At 44.0% G+C, this 20262-nt stretch overlaps 2 protein-coding genes across 5 annotated transcripts in view; one reads left to right on the plus strand and one right to left on the minus strand.

Annotated features, from left to right (window-relative positions):
- On the minus strand, positions 1-13254 carry si:dkey-262k9.2. Of its 4 annotated transcripts, XM_041943008.1 has the most exons (9): positions 13160-13211; positions 11621-11941; positions 7875-7935; positions 6834-6869; positions 6008-6040; positions 4671-4745; positions 4449-4517; positions 4220-4262; positions 1-2949 (listed from the first exon to the last, which is right to left on the minus strand). In XM_041943008.1, exons 2-9 carry the CDS (start codon positions 11651-11653, stop codon positions 2907-2909), a joined length of 393 nt encoding a protein of 130 aa, XP_041798942.1. In that variant the 5' UTR covers positions 11654-11941; positions 13160-13211; the 3' UTR covers positions 1-2906. The 4 variants fall into 4 exon arrangements, with proteins under 4 accessions (XP_041798942.1, XP_041798944.1, XP_041798945.1 ...); XM_041943010.1 differs by lacking the exon at positions 11621-11941 and having other exon boundaries at positions 13160-13254; XM_041943011.1 differs by lacking the exons at positions 11621-11941; positions 13160-13211 and adding an exon at positions 11477-11560.
- The window catches only part of LOC121610294 (IgGFc-binding protein-like), an 18290-nt gene continuing 10475 nt past the window's right edge, over positions 12448-20262 (plus strand). Inside the window, exons 1-11 of the mRNA XM_041942327.1 lie at positions 12448-12490; positions 13595-14749; positions 14835-15169; positions 15263-15854; positions 15933-16528; positions 16614-17160; positions 17246-17793; positions 17875-18427; positions 18597-18793; positions 19305-19443; positions 19899-20197. Coding sequence (XP_041798261.1) covers positions 12448-12490; positions 13595-14749; positions 14835-15169; positions 15263-15854; positions 15933-16528; positions 16614-17160; positions 17246-17793; positions 17875-18427; positions 18597-18793; positions 19305-19443; positions 19899-20197 — 5004 coding nt within the window. The remainder of the gene's footprint in view (positions 12491-13594; positions 14750-14834; positions 15170-15262; positions 15855-15932; positions 16529-16613; positions 17161-17245; positions 17794-17874; positions 18428-18596; positions 18794-19304; positions 19444-19898; positions 20198-20262) is intronic.

Genomic DNA, 20262 nt, shown 5'->3' on the forward strand with positions numbered 1-20262 from the left:
CAAATTCTAGAACAGATTTAATGTTAAAATCAACACAATCCAGAGTTCAGCATACCTACATAATATACAGGAGTATTCACTGTTCTAATTGTTTTAAGAACACAATGAAGGCAACAGCAGCTGTGCAGGCAGAATCATTTCATGATACACAGTCCACTACTGTAATTGTTTTATTGTGAGATTTAAGTTCCTGTATTATACAGTGTTCTAAATAATGATATGATGAAAGACCACTATGAATGTCCTTGGCACAAATAATACGTACAGTATGGATTAACCTGGATACATAAGTGCATAGAAACAAATACACAAGTATTTAATTTTAAGTCCATATTACATTTGGCTACAAAATGACATTAAAATACAAACATATTTCATTTAGAAGAGGTTTTGGCAAATAACAGACTCCCACCTGCAACTGCAGTTTTACACACAATTTATAAATGAACAGCAGAGAGAAGACATCACCCTTTAAAGTCAACGAGTATATAAAAAGACCATCTTTTCCATCAAGAGACACAATGCAAATGCATAGCTCAGTAAATTTGTAAATACGTACAATATATTATATATTAAAAACTAGAAAAATTGCATAGGGTCAGACAATGCCTTTAGTACGGTGGTCCTGAGAGCACAATGCAGTGCACTTAAGAAAGCATGTGCAAATAGACAAAACACAAGCAGGTGGAGAAAACATCTTCCATATGACAGAACACAGCATTGCTGCAAATGGAGAAAATAACCAAATATAGACACATAGAATAGAGAACACAGCTGAGCTTTGCTGTGTTTTCTGTACTTTGTGTTTTCTCACTTTTAACCTTTTTTTAATGCTGCCCATGTGTTGCCAAATTGATGAAGATGCTTTCTTTATTTGCTTGTGTCTTGTCTCTTTGCATCAGTCTTCATCGAGCTGCAGCGCGTTCATCTGGCAGGGCCGGCTACTGGACAGAAATCAGCCATTAAAAAAAAAAAAAAAAAGAAAAGAAAAGAAACAAACAAGCACAACCTTTTCACTCAGAGGTCCCGTTGAGGAGGAAACGAAGCTCAACGGCATTTTGGTACATTTACATCAGTAGTGTCACAGCAGAGAGTCTCTACGGGAGGGAATAATAGAGGAGACTTTGTTCACACGCGTGGAGGAGCCTGGACCGAATACTGCATTTCACTTTGGACTTTTGCATAAGTCTATTTGCGTTGTACATTTGGGAAAAAAACATTCAAAGAGAATACTCTGCTGCTGATGTTACGGCATCACACTTTGTTTGTCAGAAATAGTGAATATCAGTAAATATGAATACGTAGACTACAAAGACTCAAAAAACTGAAATGTTTTGTACTGCAATTTTCGTCAAATTGTCCTCCCTTTGAAATGCTGACAGATATTGAAGGCTGACTGGGCAATGCTACACTTTTGAGAACGTATACTATACACACAGTGCTCAGATACAAACAGTAAAACGAATGCACAAACGATGATCACATCTGTTTGTGTTAAATAAAGTGGGGTGCGTCATTTTTAAGACGACACCCCGGCGCAGACGTCTAGCCACAGTGCACCCTGACGACGGCTGCACAGTTGTTTTTGCTCTCGAGTCTGGCTGGCCTGGAGCCAAGCCCTGCCCCCAGTGGCGAGATTAGCTGCAAGATTTAGTGGAAGAGCAAAGTGAGATCCTGCTTTGACAAATCCAGTGTTTAACCCCATATAGCCCTTCCGGGTGCTGCAAATGAGATACTGTCACGTCGCCAAGGAGCACGTCCCCTACCCCTTCGACCTTTGCCGCAGAAAGTTCTCCGATCTGTTAGAACAAATAAGGCAGCCAGTGTCTTTGGTTCTCTGATGGGAAGCTTTCTTCCACGGGGCATGATTGATTTCCATTTAAATGAAAACAGAGAAGCCATCATGCGCCATATGAATGAAACAAAGGCATTGCTGGTATGTTCCCAATCATCCCCAACACTTTATTTGATTCCCGAGATTTCATCCCTCCCTCGCACCCTGCTCCTCTCTGCCAGCGTGTGAGGCATTAATCTAACTCTCTACAGCATTCAGAGAGCTATTTACAATCTGCAAGGCTAAAGTGAAAGCCTTTCAAAACGAAAAAGAGAGGGGGAAAAGAAAACATCATCACTCATGGCGGTCGATTAATTTGCTCCCTTGCAAGAAGATGTTCACGGTGGCGGTTTCCACTTGTTTCTTTTTTACTGAGGTTGAGAAGAGGGGGGTGGGGGCAGGTTTTTATCTTCCTATTGCACTGCCTCCTGTCATTCCTAATGGGCCAGGAACAGAAGATGTCAGACAAGTGAATGGGAGAATGAAGTGAGCACTGGGCTGGCTTAGTGTGGATTAGCAGGGTTTGTCTCACTCATCGACCATTTCGCACAGACAGGTCTGTTCCACATGCACCAAATCAAACACAAATACAGATTTCACCGCCTGGCTGGTGGGAATAATTTCTTGTTTCAGGTAGTAAAAAAAAAAAAAAGGGGGGGGGGGGGACTCTGGCTGTGCTAAATTATCCCTTTTAACAAAAGAAGCTCTAAGCCATATTCACTGGCTTTGATTTGGATTCCTCAAATAGAATCCAATTAGAAGGTTTGAATGCGTTCCAAGTGTCCCAGGCTAAACTGTGTGTATGTGGAGTAGAAACGGCTGGGACAAAAACAAAAGTACTCAACAGTACAAAAAAAAAAAATATATAAGTATACATATATAAAATATATAGGTATACATATATATATTTTGCTATGTATTCATAAGAGTTTGTAGGAGCCAGCAATGAACTGAATGGTGAGTAGCAAGCTGTTGTGCAAAGAAGTACAACGGTCCTGAGTCAAGGAGTAGGAGATGACATCGCCTGGTCCTCTCTTGTCTGCATGTTATAGGACTGCTACTCCACCTGGAACTAGACCCCTTTCTGGTCCTGTTCTGTCGGCACAGAGTAGATCCTGTGGAGAGAGGGAGGACAGGCCACAGGAAGGGAATGGGGGGGGGGGGGTAAGACAGGGCAAAAGCAAAAAGTGTGTCATCTTCAAGATATTTTTAGGTTCTTTCTCAGTTTGTTAGCAGAAAGACAGAAGAAACATCCCTGTGTGTCGGAGTTCAGGAAACGGCACGTCTGCCTCATGCTGCAGGGCTCTGACAGGTGCACAGTGACTGCATCACCTCGAAACACAGCTCATCCCCGGGTGGGACTTATAAACCTGGCAAGGCACTGTTGATCCAACAAGCCAGAGGTTGCTGTGTGATTAAGCCTCTTTTCAGCAGAGCGATCAGTCAGCACCGAACACCGCCAGACCTGACTGCAGCCCCGGGAGGCAGCCAGTAATCCTGCGGAGGAATTTAACCCTTGCAGATAGTCTTGGGTGTCTGCTCCACAGTGGCGATTCTCCTGCTCCTTGGAGAATAATTTGAACGCCCCCTCCAGTAACCCCTCTCACCCAACCTGTGGGTCATATATTGCTGCACCCCAGAACAAAAGAAGAAACCTGATGACTCTGCAGAAAGCCGTCCAAGAGCTAACTGCAGTTAAATAAGCAAAGCATGGAAGGAAGGCAAAAAGAGAAAAGCGAGCGTGTCTCTGTTTAACTGGTTTAGGCTGTTTTGCTGTCTGATCGCTGTTGGCAGATTGTTGTCATGACGCCAGGATCTTGTTTGCAGTATTGTTTTATTTTCTGCACAGTCGACTCAGAACTCGATTCATGAGGTAAGCTTTGGAACAGGTTGGGTCCTGTCCCAGTCACTCACACGGACCCAGTGGCACTGTCTTAGGGCTATTGTTCGATGGTTAAGATGGAAAGGTTGAGTGGCGGGGAGTGTTCGGTAGTGGCCTCAAGCTGTCATACTAATTGCTGTACAAGTCCAGACGGGCTCAGATGGGTGGATGCTGCTTGCGTTTTGCCACCTGAGTGTTTTTCTCGAGTTTTGATGCTGACGAGTTGGATGATGTGGGGCAAATTGGCAAGGCAGCAGAAAGCCTGTTACCCACCAGACTGGTTCTGTCACCTGCAGGTTGACTTAGCGTAAAGTGGGACATGTATTTCTCAGTCAGACACTGATACGGCACGTACATAGGCCGTAGGAAGAAAACAAATATGTTCCTCTTGTGGAGTGTGAAAATGGAGTACATAGAAAATAAGAAATCTAGCTGAAGTGCAGCAGAAATACAGTAAATAAATAAATAGCTGTAGATTAAAAAAAAAAAACATTTGACCTTACCCTTGCTGCCGATTGTGCATGTGGCGCCTTACTAACATTATGGCTGAAAGAAGAAAAAAAAAGAAAAAGGTCACAGCTACACAAGGAAAAAGTTCATATTTGCTCAAGTATTAACAGCTTTACAAGGCACACATGGACTACAATGATTCCAGCCCGGCACTGACAGGTTTAACAGCAGAGCGTTTGTCAACTGTGGGATGAAAACAGGCCCAAAACACAGAATACTTACTGACTATCGCTGCGACTGAAAGAGTCAACGCGGTCACGACTACAACGATGACAATCAGGGTGAACTGATCTAGAATAGAAAGCATAAAAAGGTTTGCTATAAGAGGATTAAACAAGCAGATATCAGTGTATGATCTTTTGAATCCTTTATTCTTTTGAGATGTATGTTAACATTTTAATGCATTTACTGTGTATTGCTAATTAATCAAAATGCTTCTCTCACCTGATGTTTTATCTTCACCTGTAGTCTTATCTGCAAGTGAGCCAGAGGCAGGTCTGCCACGAACATTTGGAATCACTATAAGTGGCAAAGAGAACAAGAGAAGCGTTAAGACCCGTCACGCTGATTTCAGTGGTAAATTTCCACCCACCCCCCCCACACAACTTCTGTACTGCAGTGCTTCAAAATACTGATGAAGATTTCTGAACAGACATTGCTGTTCATGCCTCAACAAATGTTTGAGGTTTCAGTAGAAGACTGCAATCATTTAAGGAGTAGTTCTGCAGCTTGGGAAATATGATTATCTGCTGTCTTGCAGAGAGTAAGATGAGAAGATCGATATCACTCTCGTGTTTGCATGGTAAATACAGTGTGAAGCTACGGCCAGCAGCCTCGCTTAGCTTAGCATGAAGATTGGAAACAGAGGCTGACAGCTAGCCTGGCTCCGTCTAAAGGTAACAAAAGCTACCAACACCTCAGCTCAATAATCAACATGTTTATTTTAATCTGTACAAAAATCAAAGTTCGCCTGGCCAAGAACTGTCCTGCGCAAAAAATCTCTGTTAAACCACAACGTGGGTTGTTTTGTTTTTCTTACACAAGCAAGATGCTTAACTGAGCTAACCGGCTTCTGACGGTTGCTCCATGTTTACCATACAGACACGAAAATAGTATCAATCTCCTCATCTAACTTTCAGCAAGAAAGTGAAAAAGCATATTTCCCAAAAGTCCTCTTTAAGTCATGCAGGTAACCATGTTGACTGGTGTGTTGCTTGAGTTGTTCAAAATGTACTTAAGGGAAGTGAAAAAGAAAAAAAAAAAACGTGGGATTAAGTACATGTGTATGAGCTTGTGTCTACTGAGAGGGAGAGGGCTGAGGCTTCAGAGGACAGTTGGCTGTGGCTCCGTTCTAAACGCATCTGTAATTCTATCAAATGTCCATCAAAGCCAAGATGAGGAGTGACGGAGAGAGGTGTGGAGAGAGAATGAGAATGCCAATGTTGATTAGCTGGCCGGCAGGATGGTGGAGATGTTGACGTGTTCATTGGCCTTTCGGCAGAATCCATGGGGCCACTCCGGGGAGCTAATTGATTCCATTCAGGCCTTAATGGTTAGGAGGAGGGAAAGCCAACAGGGGCCACAGCCCCTCACACGTCTCACTGGCCTACAGCACCCTACACACAATGCTGACTTACTGACAATAATTACAGAGGCCATAACCTGCACGTACTCTCCTCTGCAAGGCTGCCGTGGCAGCATTTGTGGGAGAGACGCATGAAGGAACGAGAAAATCCTACTACCCTCCAATCCACCTTTGGGAACTGATCTGATGCACTCACATGTTTCCTCGTGTAAATCCTCATCATCCAAACCTGTGAAATAAGAAGAAATCACAAGGTTGAAAAGCCGGTACAGAAATTCAACGCTTTAAAATATTAACAGTGTAAGTTCCTCTACTGTACAATAGTTAGGATATAGACAACACGTCTAATCTCTTAGCAACACAACTGATTTAATGTTTTATGAAGCCAGTTTAGGACAAAAAGTCTAAGAGGGAAAATATATATATATATGAACAAGAATCAATATTATACAGAAAACTAAATCCTGCAAACTAGGAACTACGTCTGTAAACATGTGAACAAAATTGTAAAAAAGCATTAAATCAGGAAGTTAAATCATGAAGTGAGAAACGGAAGAGTATCTGATGCTCTGTAGATTGCCGAGACGGCAAGAAGCAGCAGGCTGCAGAATTTGAATTGTTTTTTTTTAGGGTTAGTCTTATTGACATGAAATCCACCAGTTTGTGTCAGCAAACATGTCAGCTGTGGTTCCTGACATGTGTTAATTGCGTCATACGTGGCCTAAAGGACCCACTTAACTCATCCGACGTCAAAACAAGGATGAAATACTCACTCATACAAATACAAGAAACCTGTAGGAACAAGCAAAGGACCCAATTTCTTTCTAAACGCATGTCCTCGCTAATGGCTGTGATCTCTGTTGGTTTAATTACTTAATTTAAATGTATTTACTCCTGTCCCTAAATTGACCTGAAGCGAGAACCAGATACAGTTCACTTGTTGATAACCGTGGATAGCACCATGGCAACAGTGGCCAGCTGACTGAAAGGCCTCATAAAGTGTTCTTGTTTGTCTTGTTTACCTCCATCAGCTGATCCTTCAAGCTCCTCTGAAACAGCTGCAAGACAGGCGCAGAGTTAGAAAACACTCACACACATACATTCACCACACTCACGATACAGTTTTTACTGGCAGTTTTTTTTGGCATTTCTGCTTCTCCAAAAAAGTCGGGACGCTGTCTAAAACATAAATGAAACAGAATGTGATTAACTTGCCAATCCTGTTTGACATATACTGATTTTTGTAAGTTGTGGAACGCTCCAAAAACACCGGTTTGGATCATTCCGCAAGTAAACAGGTTGATTGGTAACAGGTGATGGTATCATGATTGGGTGTGAAAGGAGCATCCTGGAAAGGCTCAGTCGTTCACAAGCGAGGTTCAGCACTTTGTGAACACATGATTGTATAAAGGATGTTACTACATGGACTCAGGAACACTTCGTACTACCGTTGTCGGTAAACACAGTTCATCTGCTAATGATCGCATCCTGTTTTTTTATTCATGTCCAGAGTCCAGACTTTTTTGGAAACAGGGTTGTTTGATAGTGACAGCTGGAGAGAGAGCGGATGACATGCAGCAAAGGACCTGGCCTGGATTCGCACTCAGGTCACCGCAGTAAGGACTCAGCCTTGATACACGGTGCACACTGTACCAGGTGAGCATCCTACGATACAGAAGGTCAATGTTGATCTCAGGTCTGCTTCAGATTACTGTTACATTCAGTGGATGCTTACATGGACTGTACAACACAAACAGTGTTTGGGCTACAGTAAGTTTATGGGTGTACTCGCATATCTGCTGTTATTTTCTGGTACCTTGAAAGGACAGCATTGGGAATATTACAGAGTTTTTCTTTACTGTTACTCTTATATGTGCGAACGCTTTGCTTCACTGTTGCGCCTTCTATTTTAGGTGGTTTTCTAATTCAAAAGTAAGTGCATACATTAATCTGCACAGACAGTGCACATACGCAGGCAGGTGAGGAAAACATGCCGGCGCTGGGGCGCACAGACCCTGATTAGATGTTTATCACCTGAAAGCGTCACAGAGATGAGAACATACCAGTAGCAGCTGGCAGCAGCAGCAGCAGACACAGGAACAGAAATCGCATCATCTTCAAATGCTGCGGGGGGAAAAAGAAAAGTTAAAAATATCTGCTATTAATATTCAGCCACTGATGTGTGTGAAATCTCGGTGTTTTGGTTTAGAGATAGGGTGTGATGGAAAGCAGCAATGCTGTCTATTATTGGGGCTCGTCTGGTACTTTGAGTTTCAGGATCACATACCGCTAGTCAGTGGAAAACTCCAAATTCCAGTGCAAGTCTGGTTTGAAAGTATGCACGCAAATGGAGATTGTAATCAGAGGTCGGTGGTGGCAACAGGGTCAGTGAGTGAGAACCTTATTTCCCATAGTGCTCAGCAGAAAAACTGCTCTAAGAATTTTGTCGGAGTCAGCTGGCAACAAGTGTCTATTCAACATTTTCCCCTCCCCACGCGAAGCCCAGGTGCTCTGCCAGGTGTTGAGCAACACAAAAAAGTGCCCAGTGACTTCACTGGCAATACAGAAGGGAATCAAATGAATCTTTCTTTTGTTCATTTGCTTATTGTATCCTGCTAAGCTTTGCTAACCGGGAAAGAAAAAGCATGAGCTCAGTTTCATTTAATACTTATCCGTCAGTCTTATCTTATCACACACTGATACACTGTCATCTGCTGTGTGTGCGTTGTTGTTGTTTTTAAGTAGAAATCTCACAACTTCCTCATGGCACAGGCCCGAAACAAACTCTACCTCCGTTCCCCATCACCACCGCGTCAATGTGAAACGCAGATGTTCAGATGCCCACGAAACAAAGCCCCAGCTGTATCCAACACAATATGAATGGTGGTATTTTTAAATGGGGAAACATGGGAATGACCTCTCTTCCAGTCGAGGTCCCGGATGAAGGCTGGTTGGTCAGATTTAGCCATTGAGGCTGGCTGTGGATCAGGAACCAACGGTCCCTCGTGCAATGTTTGATACTGTGCACAGAGGGAACTGCCCCATTGACCTTTGTGCCAAATATTATACTGTGTGCCTCTTTGTTAGCGATGGCGATTGTGTTTTTGTTGTCTCCATTGTTAAGGACTACGTGGAAATAACTGAGGTGACCTGCATTGTTAAGGTGCAGATTATCAAACAGAGTCACTGTAGCCTTCTCATTACTACAATTTAAGGAAGTGGATTATGCCCACCATATGGCGAGTAGATTCAAATTACCATATTTGGTGAATGGAAGTGAAAAAGGAAGAAGGAATGGGCATTAACAATGGAGACAGGAGACTTGTAAACACCAGTTTCAATAAGGTTTTTGACAGCTTTGTGAAAGCCCCATGCGTCAAGAGTCTGGCTCTAATCTCACCTATAAATGCCGCCACAGTGGCTGATGTCCACAAACTCTGACGCGAGACAAATGTCCACCCTGCAGGGCGGCGCAGGACCGAGTCCAGCCCGGCCCGCAACACGATTATCTTCATGCTAAATTGGCAGAACGGCATTAAGAACTATTTTTGTTGACGGTATTGGGAAAAAAGATGTTAATCACACAACTGAGGCTGATTGGAGAGGGAGTGCAGTGTGGGCTGTTCTGGCCTCTTGAATAGCTGCAGTAAATCTCCAAAACGCAAACAACCTAAGAAGCTGCAAATAAAATCCCCCTCTGTATCCAATTTGCTTTTCAGAGTCGCTTTGGGTGAAATAATAAGCTGATCCAATTTGGAAATATTTATCAACCCAGTCCACTGCCTCTGTATCAAAATGGCTCCTGACGCCTGTATTATTTTTCAAATTGGGTAATATATTCTTGTACATTTGAATGCCGATTGAATTTGCTCTTTAATACCAGACCCAATTTGCAACATATAATAACCAGTGGCTTGCTTATAAAGCAGACATGGCAGCTGCCTTCTGGCTAGATGCAAAGATCATAGAAGGTAAATGTAGAAATCTGTTAATCATAAAGCTGGAGTGCAGTGCTGCGAGAAAGGCATATACTGAGCTGCTGCTGGAGGGTGAATGTGCCTTGTTTTTGTTCCCAATTTTCCCCAGTGGAGTTTTCCATTGGCAGGATTAGCCCTGAATCTCATACCTGTCTGGCCAGACCAGCAAACAGTACACCTAAATCTTGTTTACCAGGTTTAATTTTGAATGATGAACACTTTCCACTCCTCCCAACCCACCCAGTACAACAAAAAAACACAGACAGAGAGAGAGGTTTACAACATGTACAGAAACAGAAGCACATGCAGAGCCTCAGACTATCTCTTTCTTATCTGCTCGCACTGATAACAGCCCTCCGCTCAACCACTGTGCATCGCTGACACGACTTTGACACCCCGCGATAGCGATCACTAACGTGCAAAGATATTGGAGCTACTGCGGCCTAGAGAGTTCATACGGAGACAAAAAGTACTAAGAATTGGAGAGAAAGAAGACAGAAGAGAGCAAAGCAAAACTTCATGTTGACCGTGAGGATGTGGCGAAGCCCAAATGAATGAGCCGAATAACGAGGAAAAAGAAGTGCTCAGATCATTTGTTATTCATTGCCATTCAGTTTTCTAACAGTGGTAGCTCATGCTGGTTCAGTGAGGAGAGAAAATATTCTTGCTGAAATGTTTACTCAACTCTGCCACCTCTACAGGAGCTGTTTATCTAAGTGAGGCTGATGCAGATTCCTTTCTTCCTTTAACACAACGCGCTCCGCTGTGCCACTGGACTGCAGGCAAAGCAACAAGGAGGCTAATGATGAAATAAAAATGTTAAAGAAAAAAAAAAAGAGGGCAAAATTCACAGTACCTCAGCTGGTGTCATGCAAACCGGTGAGCGATCCTCCTTCGGTACACGAGTCTGAGAGCTAAGCAGTTATTTCCAACAAGTGGTTTGTGGGTGGCTTGTTGAGCATCAGGCCAACGAGGCCAACAGTAAAACAATGAAAAGGATATGAGAGTGTGTCTTAATATGACAGCAGTTTTGGAAACACATATCCTGTATTTGCCTGCCTCCCTCTCTCTCTCTCTCTCTCTCTCTCTCTTTCTCTCTCTCTCTCTGTATGTGTGTGTGAGCATAAACCTGTGAACACACACACAGACAGGAATGACGAGATGTTGGCATTTCACCCTCTTCTGTGACCAAAACAGCCACGAAAGAGCTTCAGGACATACTGGATTCTGGGCACGTACACCAGAGATTTTTGGTTGCTTTCTTTTTTTTAATCAGATGGAGACAAGTCCTTTGTTTTGTTAACAACACTATCACAAAAGTCATCCCAGGCACACTGAAGGTTTTCACAGTCCAGGCCATCTGAAAGGCAGCCTCATCACTCATCCAAAAAAACAAGCAGCGCACTGTTCTCAAAAAAAAAAAACTTTGCAAAGAGAGATGGAGAGGGTTCAACAAAGATTTAGTGCCCCTGCTTCACCTCTGACACTCCCTGTGCAAGCAGCGTGATTAACAGCAGCAGAAAAACACTGTTATTTGTTTGCAGGCTAATATTGAGGTCAAAAGGCTCTCAGAGCAAACTGTGAACGGCATCACAATCTCATACAGAAACACAGGAAGTGTGATTAGGGGTGCTGCGGCGTGACAAGCCAGTTTTAAAAGCAAAAAACAAATCATTGAACATCCTCACCCTCTGCAGCCCGTTTCCTCCAGGAAGGAGTCGTTTGAATGGATGGAGTCAGGTTACTGTCTCATGCTCACAAGTATTACAGTATTTGTGTATTATTGCGTTACAGCCAAGTGCAGCCAGCGTTTAAAATGGCAAACCACCTACCACTGCAGGAGGAAGACAGCTCTGGTGCGACATGCGCGGCTCCACGTTTGGGAAATTAAAGTTTTGAAGTCATGTCCTTGAGCGTCTTTCTTCGTCTCTGCCCTGAAACTTGACGCGCTCACCGCAGCCGGGACGTTGACGGCAGCCGAACAGGAAGGAGCCAAGATTCAGGGCAGCTTGGTTCTCAGCTGCAAAGGGGATTCACAGCCACCTCATTTTGCGCTGAACTGCCCCCTCGCCTGTCACTCAGGTTTTTTGCTGCCTCGGAAAATACCCTCCGTGCGTCTGATCAGAAGAGCTGTCACAGCAGTTTCCTTAAAACTGTGAGGTCAAAACGCTGTCATAGCTGAGGGCATGAATGATCATGTAAAACAGCGATATGTGGGGAAATTGGGTCATTTGCAACAATTTCCGGTAAAGCTGAGTGATGATTTGTGTTTGTTTTATCATCACTATTTTTTTTTTTGTCTAAATGGACCAGAAGTTGCAAAAAAAAAAAAAAAAAAAAAAACTGGTGCACGATCATTTCATGTCGTCAGCTGATGATGATGATGATGCAGAGCACCTGGCAGTTGCAGCCTAATTAGTCGACAAATGATGACGTCCACACGCGCAGATTGACAGGATCATACCTGTGGTGGAGCACAGGTGTGCTAACAGGCCATCTTTATATATTTCCTTCTTTTCTGGCAGCATGTCACTAGCTCATCACTAGGTTTCGATTGCTGGTGGTTTCCCAGGCATGCAAATAGTCTAAAGTCTCTCAGTTGTAGGGAGAAAAAAAACAGTTTTTTCTTTCATGTAAGTTTTCTTGCTGCAGCACAGTAATGCAGTTTGTTCTGCTGCTCCACTTGTGCCTCTTGGGACTTGGTGAGTGGCTTTTTTAGTTTTTCTTGGTTTTTTTTTTTTCCTATGTTGGGCTGCAATTAACCTAGACTCAAAGGTTATGTGTGTCAACATGACAGTATAACCTGAGGAGTTCAGCCCTTGCTTCACTCAGCTATGTCCATTGTTTTCCCTTCACCCCCACACTGAATATCTGCAGCACACATGCATTAGGTTAGTCCTCTTTCACCTGCAACACTCAAGTCTCAACAGTTCTGCTGTGTACCTTGAGAATTTCTATTTGTCTAGTTTTGACTGATGAATGGGGTGTGGTTGTGTCCCAGCCCTTGGAGGTACTAATCTGTGCACAGTTGAAGGGAATTATGGTCAGTTACTGGTTTGTTGAGAAATATTTTTGTGTTGTCTTTTATCTGCATTGGGATGTGATTAGAAGACATCATTTGATGTCAAATTAAGCACAGCACACCAACAATCAGTTTGCCCCCTCTCCCACATGTTGCAATGCTTTACCTATGAGTTGAAAAATATATTATTCCTTTGCTTTTGTTTTACATTAACTTTTGCTACCATGTGAAATGTCAATCCATGCAACATATTAAGCTTATGCTAAAAGTGAATTAACATGTATAAAAGAGTAGCTTTATGCAAGGAACCTCATGCACATTTAGAGTATTGGCTGAAAGGTGAACTTACATTTGAATGAGCCGTTGTCTCTCTGCACTGCTGCTATGTTGTTGCTCCCACGTCAAGATCCTTGTTATCATCGAGCCTGCCAGGGTGAGGGTGCACGTTAACACAGGTGTACTGAGCCAGGAACCAGGAACTACGTTCCTCATTGGCTGCTGAGTGTTGAAATCTGACACCAGCACTATCTGTGTTGCACAAGTAGGCTTGCTGTGTACACTTGAAAACTTGCTCAATGCTCACAGTGAACAGACATAATCCCTTCAGTGCAAGCGTGTCACTTACTGTCATGAAATGATGAACTGCAGTCAGAGTAGTCTATCTTTGTCAATCATGTTATTGTTCACTCGAGATGCACATTTGCTGCAGTCATGATGCAGGAGCATATTTAAATGTTATATGTTGAATAACACGTCTAACTTAATTTTCTATTCTCCTCTGCAGGCCTGTCTGGGGCCAGGCCTGGTAGGAAGTTTCTGATGATGTTTCCTCCTCATAATGACCCAAAAGCAAATGTTAACCATCGAGTAACCATCACAGCCACTGGTGTTTGGACCTCAGTCACTGTGAAGGTTCTAGAAAGTGACTTCACACAACACATCTTCCTCTCTGCTAGCCAGTCAAAGACCATTCACCTGCCACTGTCTGTGGGAATGGCCAGCGATCACTCCTCCTACCTCCTCAGTGTAAAGTCTGTATGGCCTGTGACTGTCCTTGCGTCATTCTGTACCCCCACTGGTTGTGACCACAGCCTGCTTCATGATGTATCTTCCTGGGGGACCCACTACTATCCCATTACTCCTCACTTCCCTGACCAGACTGCTGTCAGCCAGATGGTGATCACGAGCTCAGACCGCGAGACATCAGTGGATATCGTCCTCTCAGGGGAAGTGCACTTTAAAGGCAATATGTACCAAAAGGGTAGTGTCCTTAAGTTGCACATAGGGGTGCTGCAGAGTGTTTACCTCCAGAGCAACTCCAGCTTCTCTGGCACAGACTTAGACTCCCAAGAGGCTGTAGGTGTCGTAGTTGGTTTCACCTGCTCCAAACACACACCTGGCAATTGCTTGTATGGATTTGCTGAACTGAAACCAGTCTCTCACTGGAGTTTTGATTACGTTATCCCTCCCTTGGTAAACACAAGCATGAGCTCCAGTTTCCTGTTGGCAATGGCTACTATCAGCTCTGACATGGACATCGCCATGGGCACCAGGCGAATGAATGTCTCTCTTGTTGGTGGCGTTATGAGGGTCATCCCAGTTGTGACCTCAAATAAAATCCACATTGCTAGTGACAGTCCTCTCCAACTTGTTTATTTCAGAAATGACGATGCTCAGCGTCATTCAACTCTAATAGTGCTGCCATCTATTGATGATATCTGTCAGACTGTGCCTATGTTTGATTCAGGTGATATGAGTGAGCAGCAAGGTAACAGCACTCAGACGGGAGATTTGAAGTCTGGTGTTATATTATCCCAGATGTCCAACTTTGCTCAGCTGACTGATAATGCAGAGCCCAGTTCTCCTCACACAGACACAGATGTGGGACACTATCTGAGTACCATGAACAAACAACTATATCCAGCAGTGTGTGACAAAAGTATGCATTGAATTACTTTGTATTACATGTTAAGCAATTTGTGACTGTTAAATCTAACATTTGCATGTATGCCTTTAAATTTCAGCAGCAGCTACCTGTGAAGAGTTGCACTGTGGACACAAACGGAAGTGCTCTATCAAAGATGGAAAACCGATCTGTTCTTTGAAAACTAAAATATGCTCTGCATGGGGTGACTCTTATTACCGCACCTTTGATGGAAGAGATTTTGTCCTACAGGGAAACTGTAACTACACTTTAGTTCAAACTGCCTGCCCAGGCTTAAATGCTTCTGTTCCACTGCAGGTTAATATAGCCAGGGCATATTTAAACAGTGCTACCATCTCCACCATCCACATGGTGCAGATTAGCATCCAGGGCTTTAATATCTCCATAGTCAAAGAAGACAAAAATCATGTTAGGGTGAGTGCACTGAACTTATTTGAATTAAGTAAACACTTCTTGTACCTGTTAAGCTTTCGTGTACATTGTCTGTTCTTACATTTAAACTCCTAGATTAATGGACAGAAGAGGAACCTGCCCCTCACCCTGGGAAATGGCTCCCTGAACTTTTATCCAAGTGGCTCCAGCGTCATTTTAGACACTGCTTTCGGCCTGGCTCTGCAGTATGACTGGAAGCACCATCTCCAGGTCGAAGCTGGCCCAGAGCTCTATGGAGTCCTGTGCGGTTTGTGTGGAAATGCCAATCACAGCTCCTCAGATGGCATAACGGCCTCTAATGGCACTGATGAGACCCACACTGTGGATTTTACCCTCCCATGGGTGGTGAACAGTGATGCAGGCTCCTGTATTGAGGATTGCGGTGGTGGTGTCTCATGTCCAGTGTGCACTCAAAGCCAAACCAAATCTTTTCCAGGGATTAAAGGCAACTCTATCATGATAGGGTGCACTCTGCTGCAGAGGAGCGGTGGACCTTTTGCAGATTGTCACTCATATATTGATCCTGACCCCTTTGTTCGTAGTTGTGTGAACGGCCTGTGCGTCAATGAAGCTGCCTCTTCTATGTGCAAGATCTTGACGGCCTATGCCAGCACCTGCCAAAGGATCGGGGCCAGAGTGAAAAACTGGAGAGCCATCAGCAAATGCTGTAAGTTCAGTTTGTTTTTTCCTAACTGATAACATGGTTTGCTGCAAAAATACCAAGAGTATGTTGTTTCTTTCACAGTTATGGCATGTCCTATAAACAGCCACTACGAGATCTGTGGTTCTGCTTGCCCTGATACCTGCAGTAACCCAGACGCCCATCGTAATTGCACCCTGCCCTGTGTGGAGTCATGCCAATGCAACCGGGGGTATCTGCTGAGTGGTGGGAAGTGTGTACCACTTAGCAAGTGTGGTTGCCTTCACCAAGGTTCCTACTATCTCCCCAAGGAGAACTTCTGGATTGGTGAACAGTGCCAGGAGAAATGTGTGTGCCAGCCCAACTCCAAGACAGTGATGTGTGCTCAGTCTAATTGCCCGGATGGTAAAGTGTGCAAGGTTCTGAATGGAGTCTTTGGCTGTCACGTGGATGGGCCCGGGGTGTGCATAGCCAAAGGAGATCCTCATTATACCACCTTTGATGGGCGTAACTTCGACATCCATGGCAACTGCACTTATCTACTCACTTCTCACTGTCCCACCTGGGGGGACCTGGAAGACTTTAGTGTGGAGGCCCAGAACCAGATAAGGGATGCTGCAAATGTTTCCTTTCGGCATGTTAAAATGATGGTCTCTGGTTATTCCATTAAGATGTCAACTGACTGGAGTGACAAGGTTATGGTACGCTCATTTATTTGCTACGGTACATCTAGACAAACTAATGTTTTCTCCACTTGCAGCGTTAACATCACTCCACTTGTTTCAGGTAAACGGTCTGCTAATGCGTCTCCCATCCGTGTTGAGCCGAGGTAAAGTAAAGCTCTACATGACTGGACTCTCAAAGTGTATAGAGACTGATTTTGGCGTCATTGTGACACACCGCTCTGATGTCCTGACTGTTCAAATGCCAAGGATCTTCTCTGGTAATCTGTGTGGCCTGTGTGGCAACTTCAATGCTAATCCAGAAGATGATCTGATGCCTGATGGCGAATCTGATATCGCTCAGGCTGTTAGACACTGGCGGACCAGCAGTGAACATGAATGTGTGGACGTGCCTATGAACACCTTGGGGTGCAACTCACAAGATATGGCTCTTTATCAGGGAAGAGATTTCTGTGGACGGCTGCTGGATACAGAGGGAGCGTTCCAGAGCTGCCATGAGACTATTGATCCACAAGATTTTTATGAGAACTGTATTCACGACCTCTGTTACAGTAACCAGACTACCCTGTGTGTTATTCTATCCAGCTATGTTGCTGTATGTCAAGAAATGGGAGCTATAGTGGATGAATGGAGGACCTCCAACTTTTGTGGTAAGTAATCATAATGATTTTTTTTTTCTCAATATTAACAGAATCTGAATATTTTGAATGGAATAGTTCACTCTCTCCTTCTTAGATCTCTCCTGCCCACCTAACAGTGAATATCACCTGTGCTCCAGTCACCTGTCTGACTGTGTAGAAAACCCAAGTCCTCTAGCAGTGAAATGCAAAGAGGGCTGCTTCTGCAAACCTGGGCTTTTCCACAGCGGTGGCAAATGTGTACCAAATCCTGAGTGTGGCTGCACTTACAATGATGTTTACCATGAAATCCATGACAGCTTCTACTCTGATGAGCACTGTCAGCAGCACTGTGTCTGCGTGAGCCACAACAAAGTGCAATGTACCAACCACACATGTCCAACCGGAACAAAATGTGCCATCCAAGATGGCCACAGGGCATGCCATGCTTCACAACCAGTTAAATGCACTGTCATGGGCGGCAGACACTTCAGGAGCTATGATGGACATAGCTTTGACTTTAATATGGGCACCTGCCGTTACGTTCTATCCCAGATTTGTGACGAAGAGTCTGACCTCACTGTTATTATCCAGCAAGGACAGCTGTACCTCAGGGTCCATGGTGTGAACATGTCATTAGAGATGGATAATTTGGGAAAAATAAAGGTGAGCAGTTGCACACTTACAAAACACAAAATGTTTAGTGTGCCTTGATTGTTCACTTTCTAACATTTTCTAACTTTCTAGATTGATGGTGTCTTGTGGGGTCTTCCTGTGCAGCTGGATCACATAGCAGTACTTCATTCTGGCTTGCTGACTCGCGTTGTCGTAGACACTGGAGTTGTTGTCACTTATGGGCCTCACATGGTAGAAATAGAGATTCCTGCCTCCCATAAAAAAATGTGCGGCTTGTGTGGAAGCACCAGCGCCGTTGGTACAGATGACAAGCGCAGCCCAAATGGCAGCCTCTTGAGTGGCATTTCTGTTTTTGCATCTTCCTGGTCACGTTCACCACCTGGAACAAACTGCTCAGAAGAATGTGATTCCTGTTCAGCCTGCAACTCTACCATGGCAGCTGAATTTGCATCTGATGACCTGTGTGGCACGCTGCGTGCTCCTGCAGGATCATTTAGTGGCTGCCACTCCACAGTGGACCCACAACCCTTCTTTCAGAATTGTGTCAACGACTTGTGTATGTCTAATGGGAATGAAGCTTTGTTTTGCAGTAGTTTGCGAGAGTACACTTTTGCATGCCAGGAGGCAGGAGCTAAAGTAAAACCATGGAGGGGTGAGAAGTGCTGTGAGTATTAACCTTGACTCTTGCATATACATGTTGCTTCATACAGGTCAACACACATGCTTTTGTTCTCATAAAACCCTGGCAAGTGCTATACAGTGAAGTTTCCAGATTAATGTAAGGCTAGTTGGACTCTGTACTGTATTTGAACCTTTTTTTTCCCCTCCCACAGTGCTCTCATGCCCTGAAAACTCTCACTACAATATATGTGTCAGTGCGTGCCCTGAGTCCTGTGGTATGTTATTCGATATCCCCTGCCCGTGGGCCTGTTATGAGGGATGTCAATGTGACTCTGGATACATGCAGAGTGGAAATGGCTGTGTCAAAGCTGAGAAATGTGGTTGCTTCTACCATGGCCACTACTATGAGGTGAGTAGCTACACATTTAGGTTAAACCAACATGATTTTTTATCTTTTTCTAAATCTGGTGAAACTATGTATTTAACATGTGATCAGACCTAAAAATTGCAGCTTTATTTGACTTCTGATTGACCTATTGGTCCACTGAGGGTGTGTGCTGTTATGACAAATTTACATGTGACCCCGCTGCAGGTTCAGTTATGAACATGTTGCCACTGTCAAGCTCGACAAGTGGCATGCTCTATTATTCCATGCTCTGTTAATTACATGACTCACTAATGTCCTGGCCAAATGCACGTATGCCTCACTTGTACATGTGGCATGAGTAATCACAAAATCCCAGGCCTTTGTGGTCTCCCTAGTTTGTTTGCTTGGTCCTTAGAGAACAGTTGGGCAGAGTACACCATCTGTGACTCACATTTCTATGCACATCGGGGAGATGTCGTGGGCTGTGGGATGCTCGGAGAGGTGTAACTGCTCTGCCACTGCCACACCAACAGTGACTCACTGTTCTCTGTAGATCGGGGAAATGTTATGGGCTGAGGGATGCTCTGAGCGGTGTAACTGCTCTGCCACTGCCACCATGTGCTGCGAGCCAGCGTCTTGCCCTGAGGGAGAGAGCTGCACCCACAACAATACCTGGGGCTGTGCAAGGAAAGGTAGGCCCAGCTGGTTCTGCTGGGTTGGATGACATTTGCTCACAGGCTAACTGTTGTTCACTCAGCTGCACCACGCAACACTCACTGGTCTTGCATTATCAAATTTGATGTCACTTTGAGGTATGTCTGAGATTACAAAACAACTCAGGCAGAAAAACAAGTGTTTTTTTCCTCCTTGTCTTGTCCCCTTTTGAATAGTCAATTATGTAGTAGGAGATCTGTCAGCCTTGGGGGTTTGAGAATGATTACACTGAAATACAAATGACTGAATGCATATTTACATTTGATGCATCCAAAAATGGCATTTTTCTTCTATTGACAGGAGAATATTTACACTTGAACTCAAAACTTAAATTTGTTTATGAAATAAATGCTTTCAGCAGTTTTTATAAGGGTGGGTTGTCTGCAGTTATCCAACTGCCATTAGTCTGATACTTTTTCTCTTTATTTCTTAGATGATAATAAAATCTGTGTGACTGGAAAGACTTGTGGTGTCCAGAGCCAACCTCAGCAAACCCAGTGTTGGGTACTGGGAGGCGCCCACTTCTACACTTTTGATGGAAAGGTGTTTGAATTCCAAGGAAACTGCACCTATACACTGATCCTACTGACAGGCACCAATGACAATGATACCTTTTGGGTCGGGGTACAGAAAGACAGGACCCCCAACGAGGCTTCCTCTCTTAAAGCTATTCACGTCAACGTGTCGAATGACAATATTGCTATCTACAGAGGGGAAAAAGGCTATGCTTGGGTAAGTTTGAATTTGGAGAATCAATTACATGGCATTCAGTATGGCCTTTAAATATAGTCATTCAT

The sequence above is a fragment of the Chelmon rostratus genome, chromosome 8, assembly GCF_017976325.1.
Source record: "Chelmon rostratus isolate fCheRos1 chromosome 8, fCheRos1.pri, whole genome shotgun sequence".
NCBI classification, from domain to species: domain Eukaryota; kingdom Metazoa; phylum Chordata; class Actinopteri; order Chaetodontiformes; family Chaetodontidae; genus Chelmon; species Chelmon rostratus.

Coding starts and splice junctions, on each gene's coding strand:
- si:dkey-262k9.2 (XM_041943008.1), bottom strand. CDS start 11,653: ATGTCGCACCAGAGCTGTCTTCCTCCTGCAGTG. Junction 4,746..6,007: donor GGATTTACACGAGGAAACAT/GTGAGTGCATCA, acceptor TGCCACTTATAG/TGATTCCAAATGTTCGTGGC. Junction 4,518..4,670: donor AGGTGAAGATAAAACATCAG/GTGAGAGAAGCA, acceptor TTTCTATTCTAG/ATCAGTTCACCCTGATTGTC.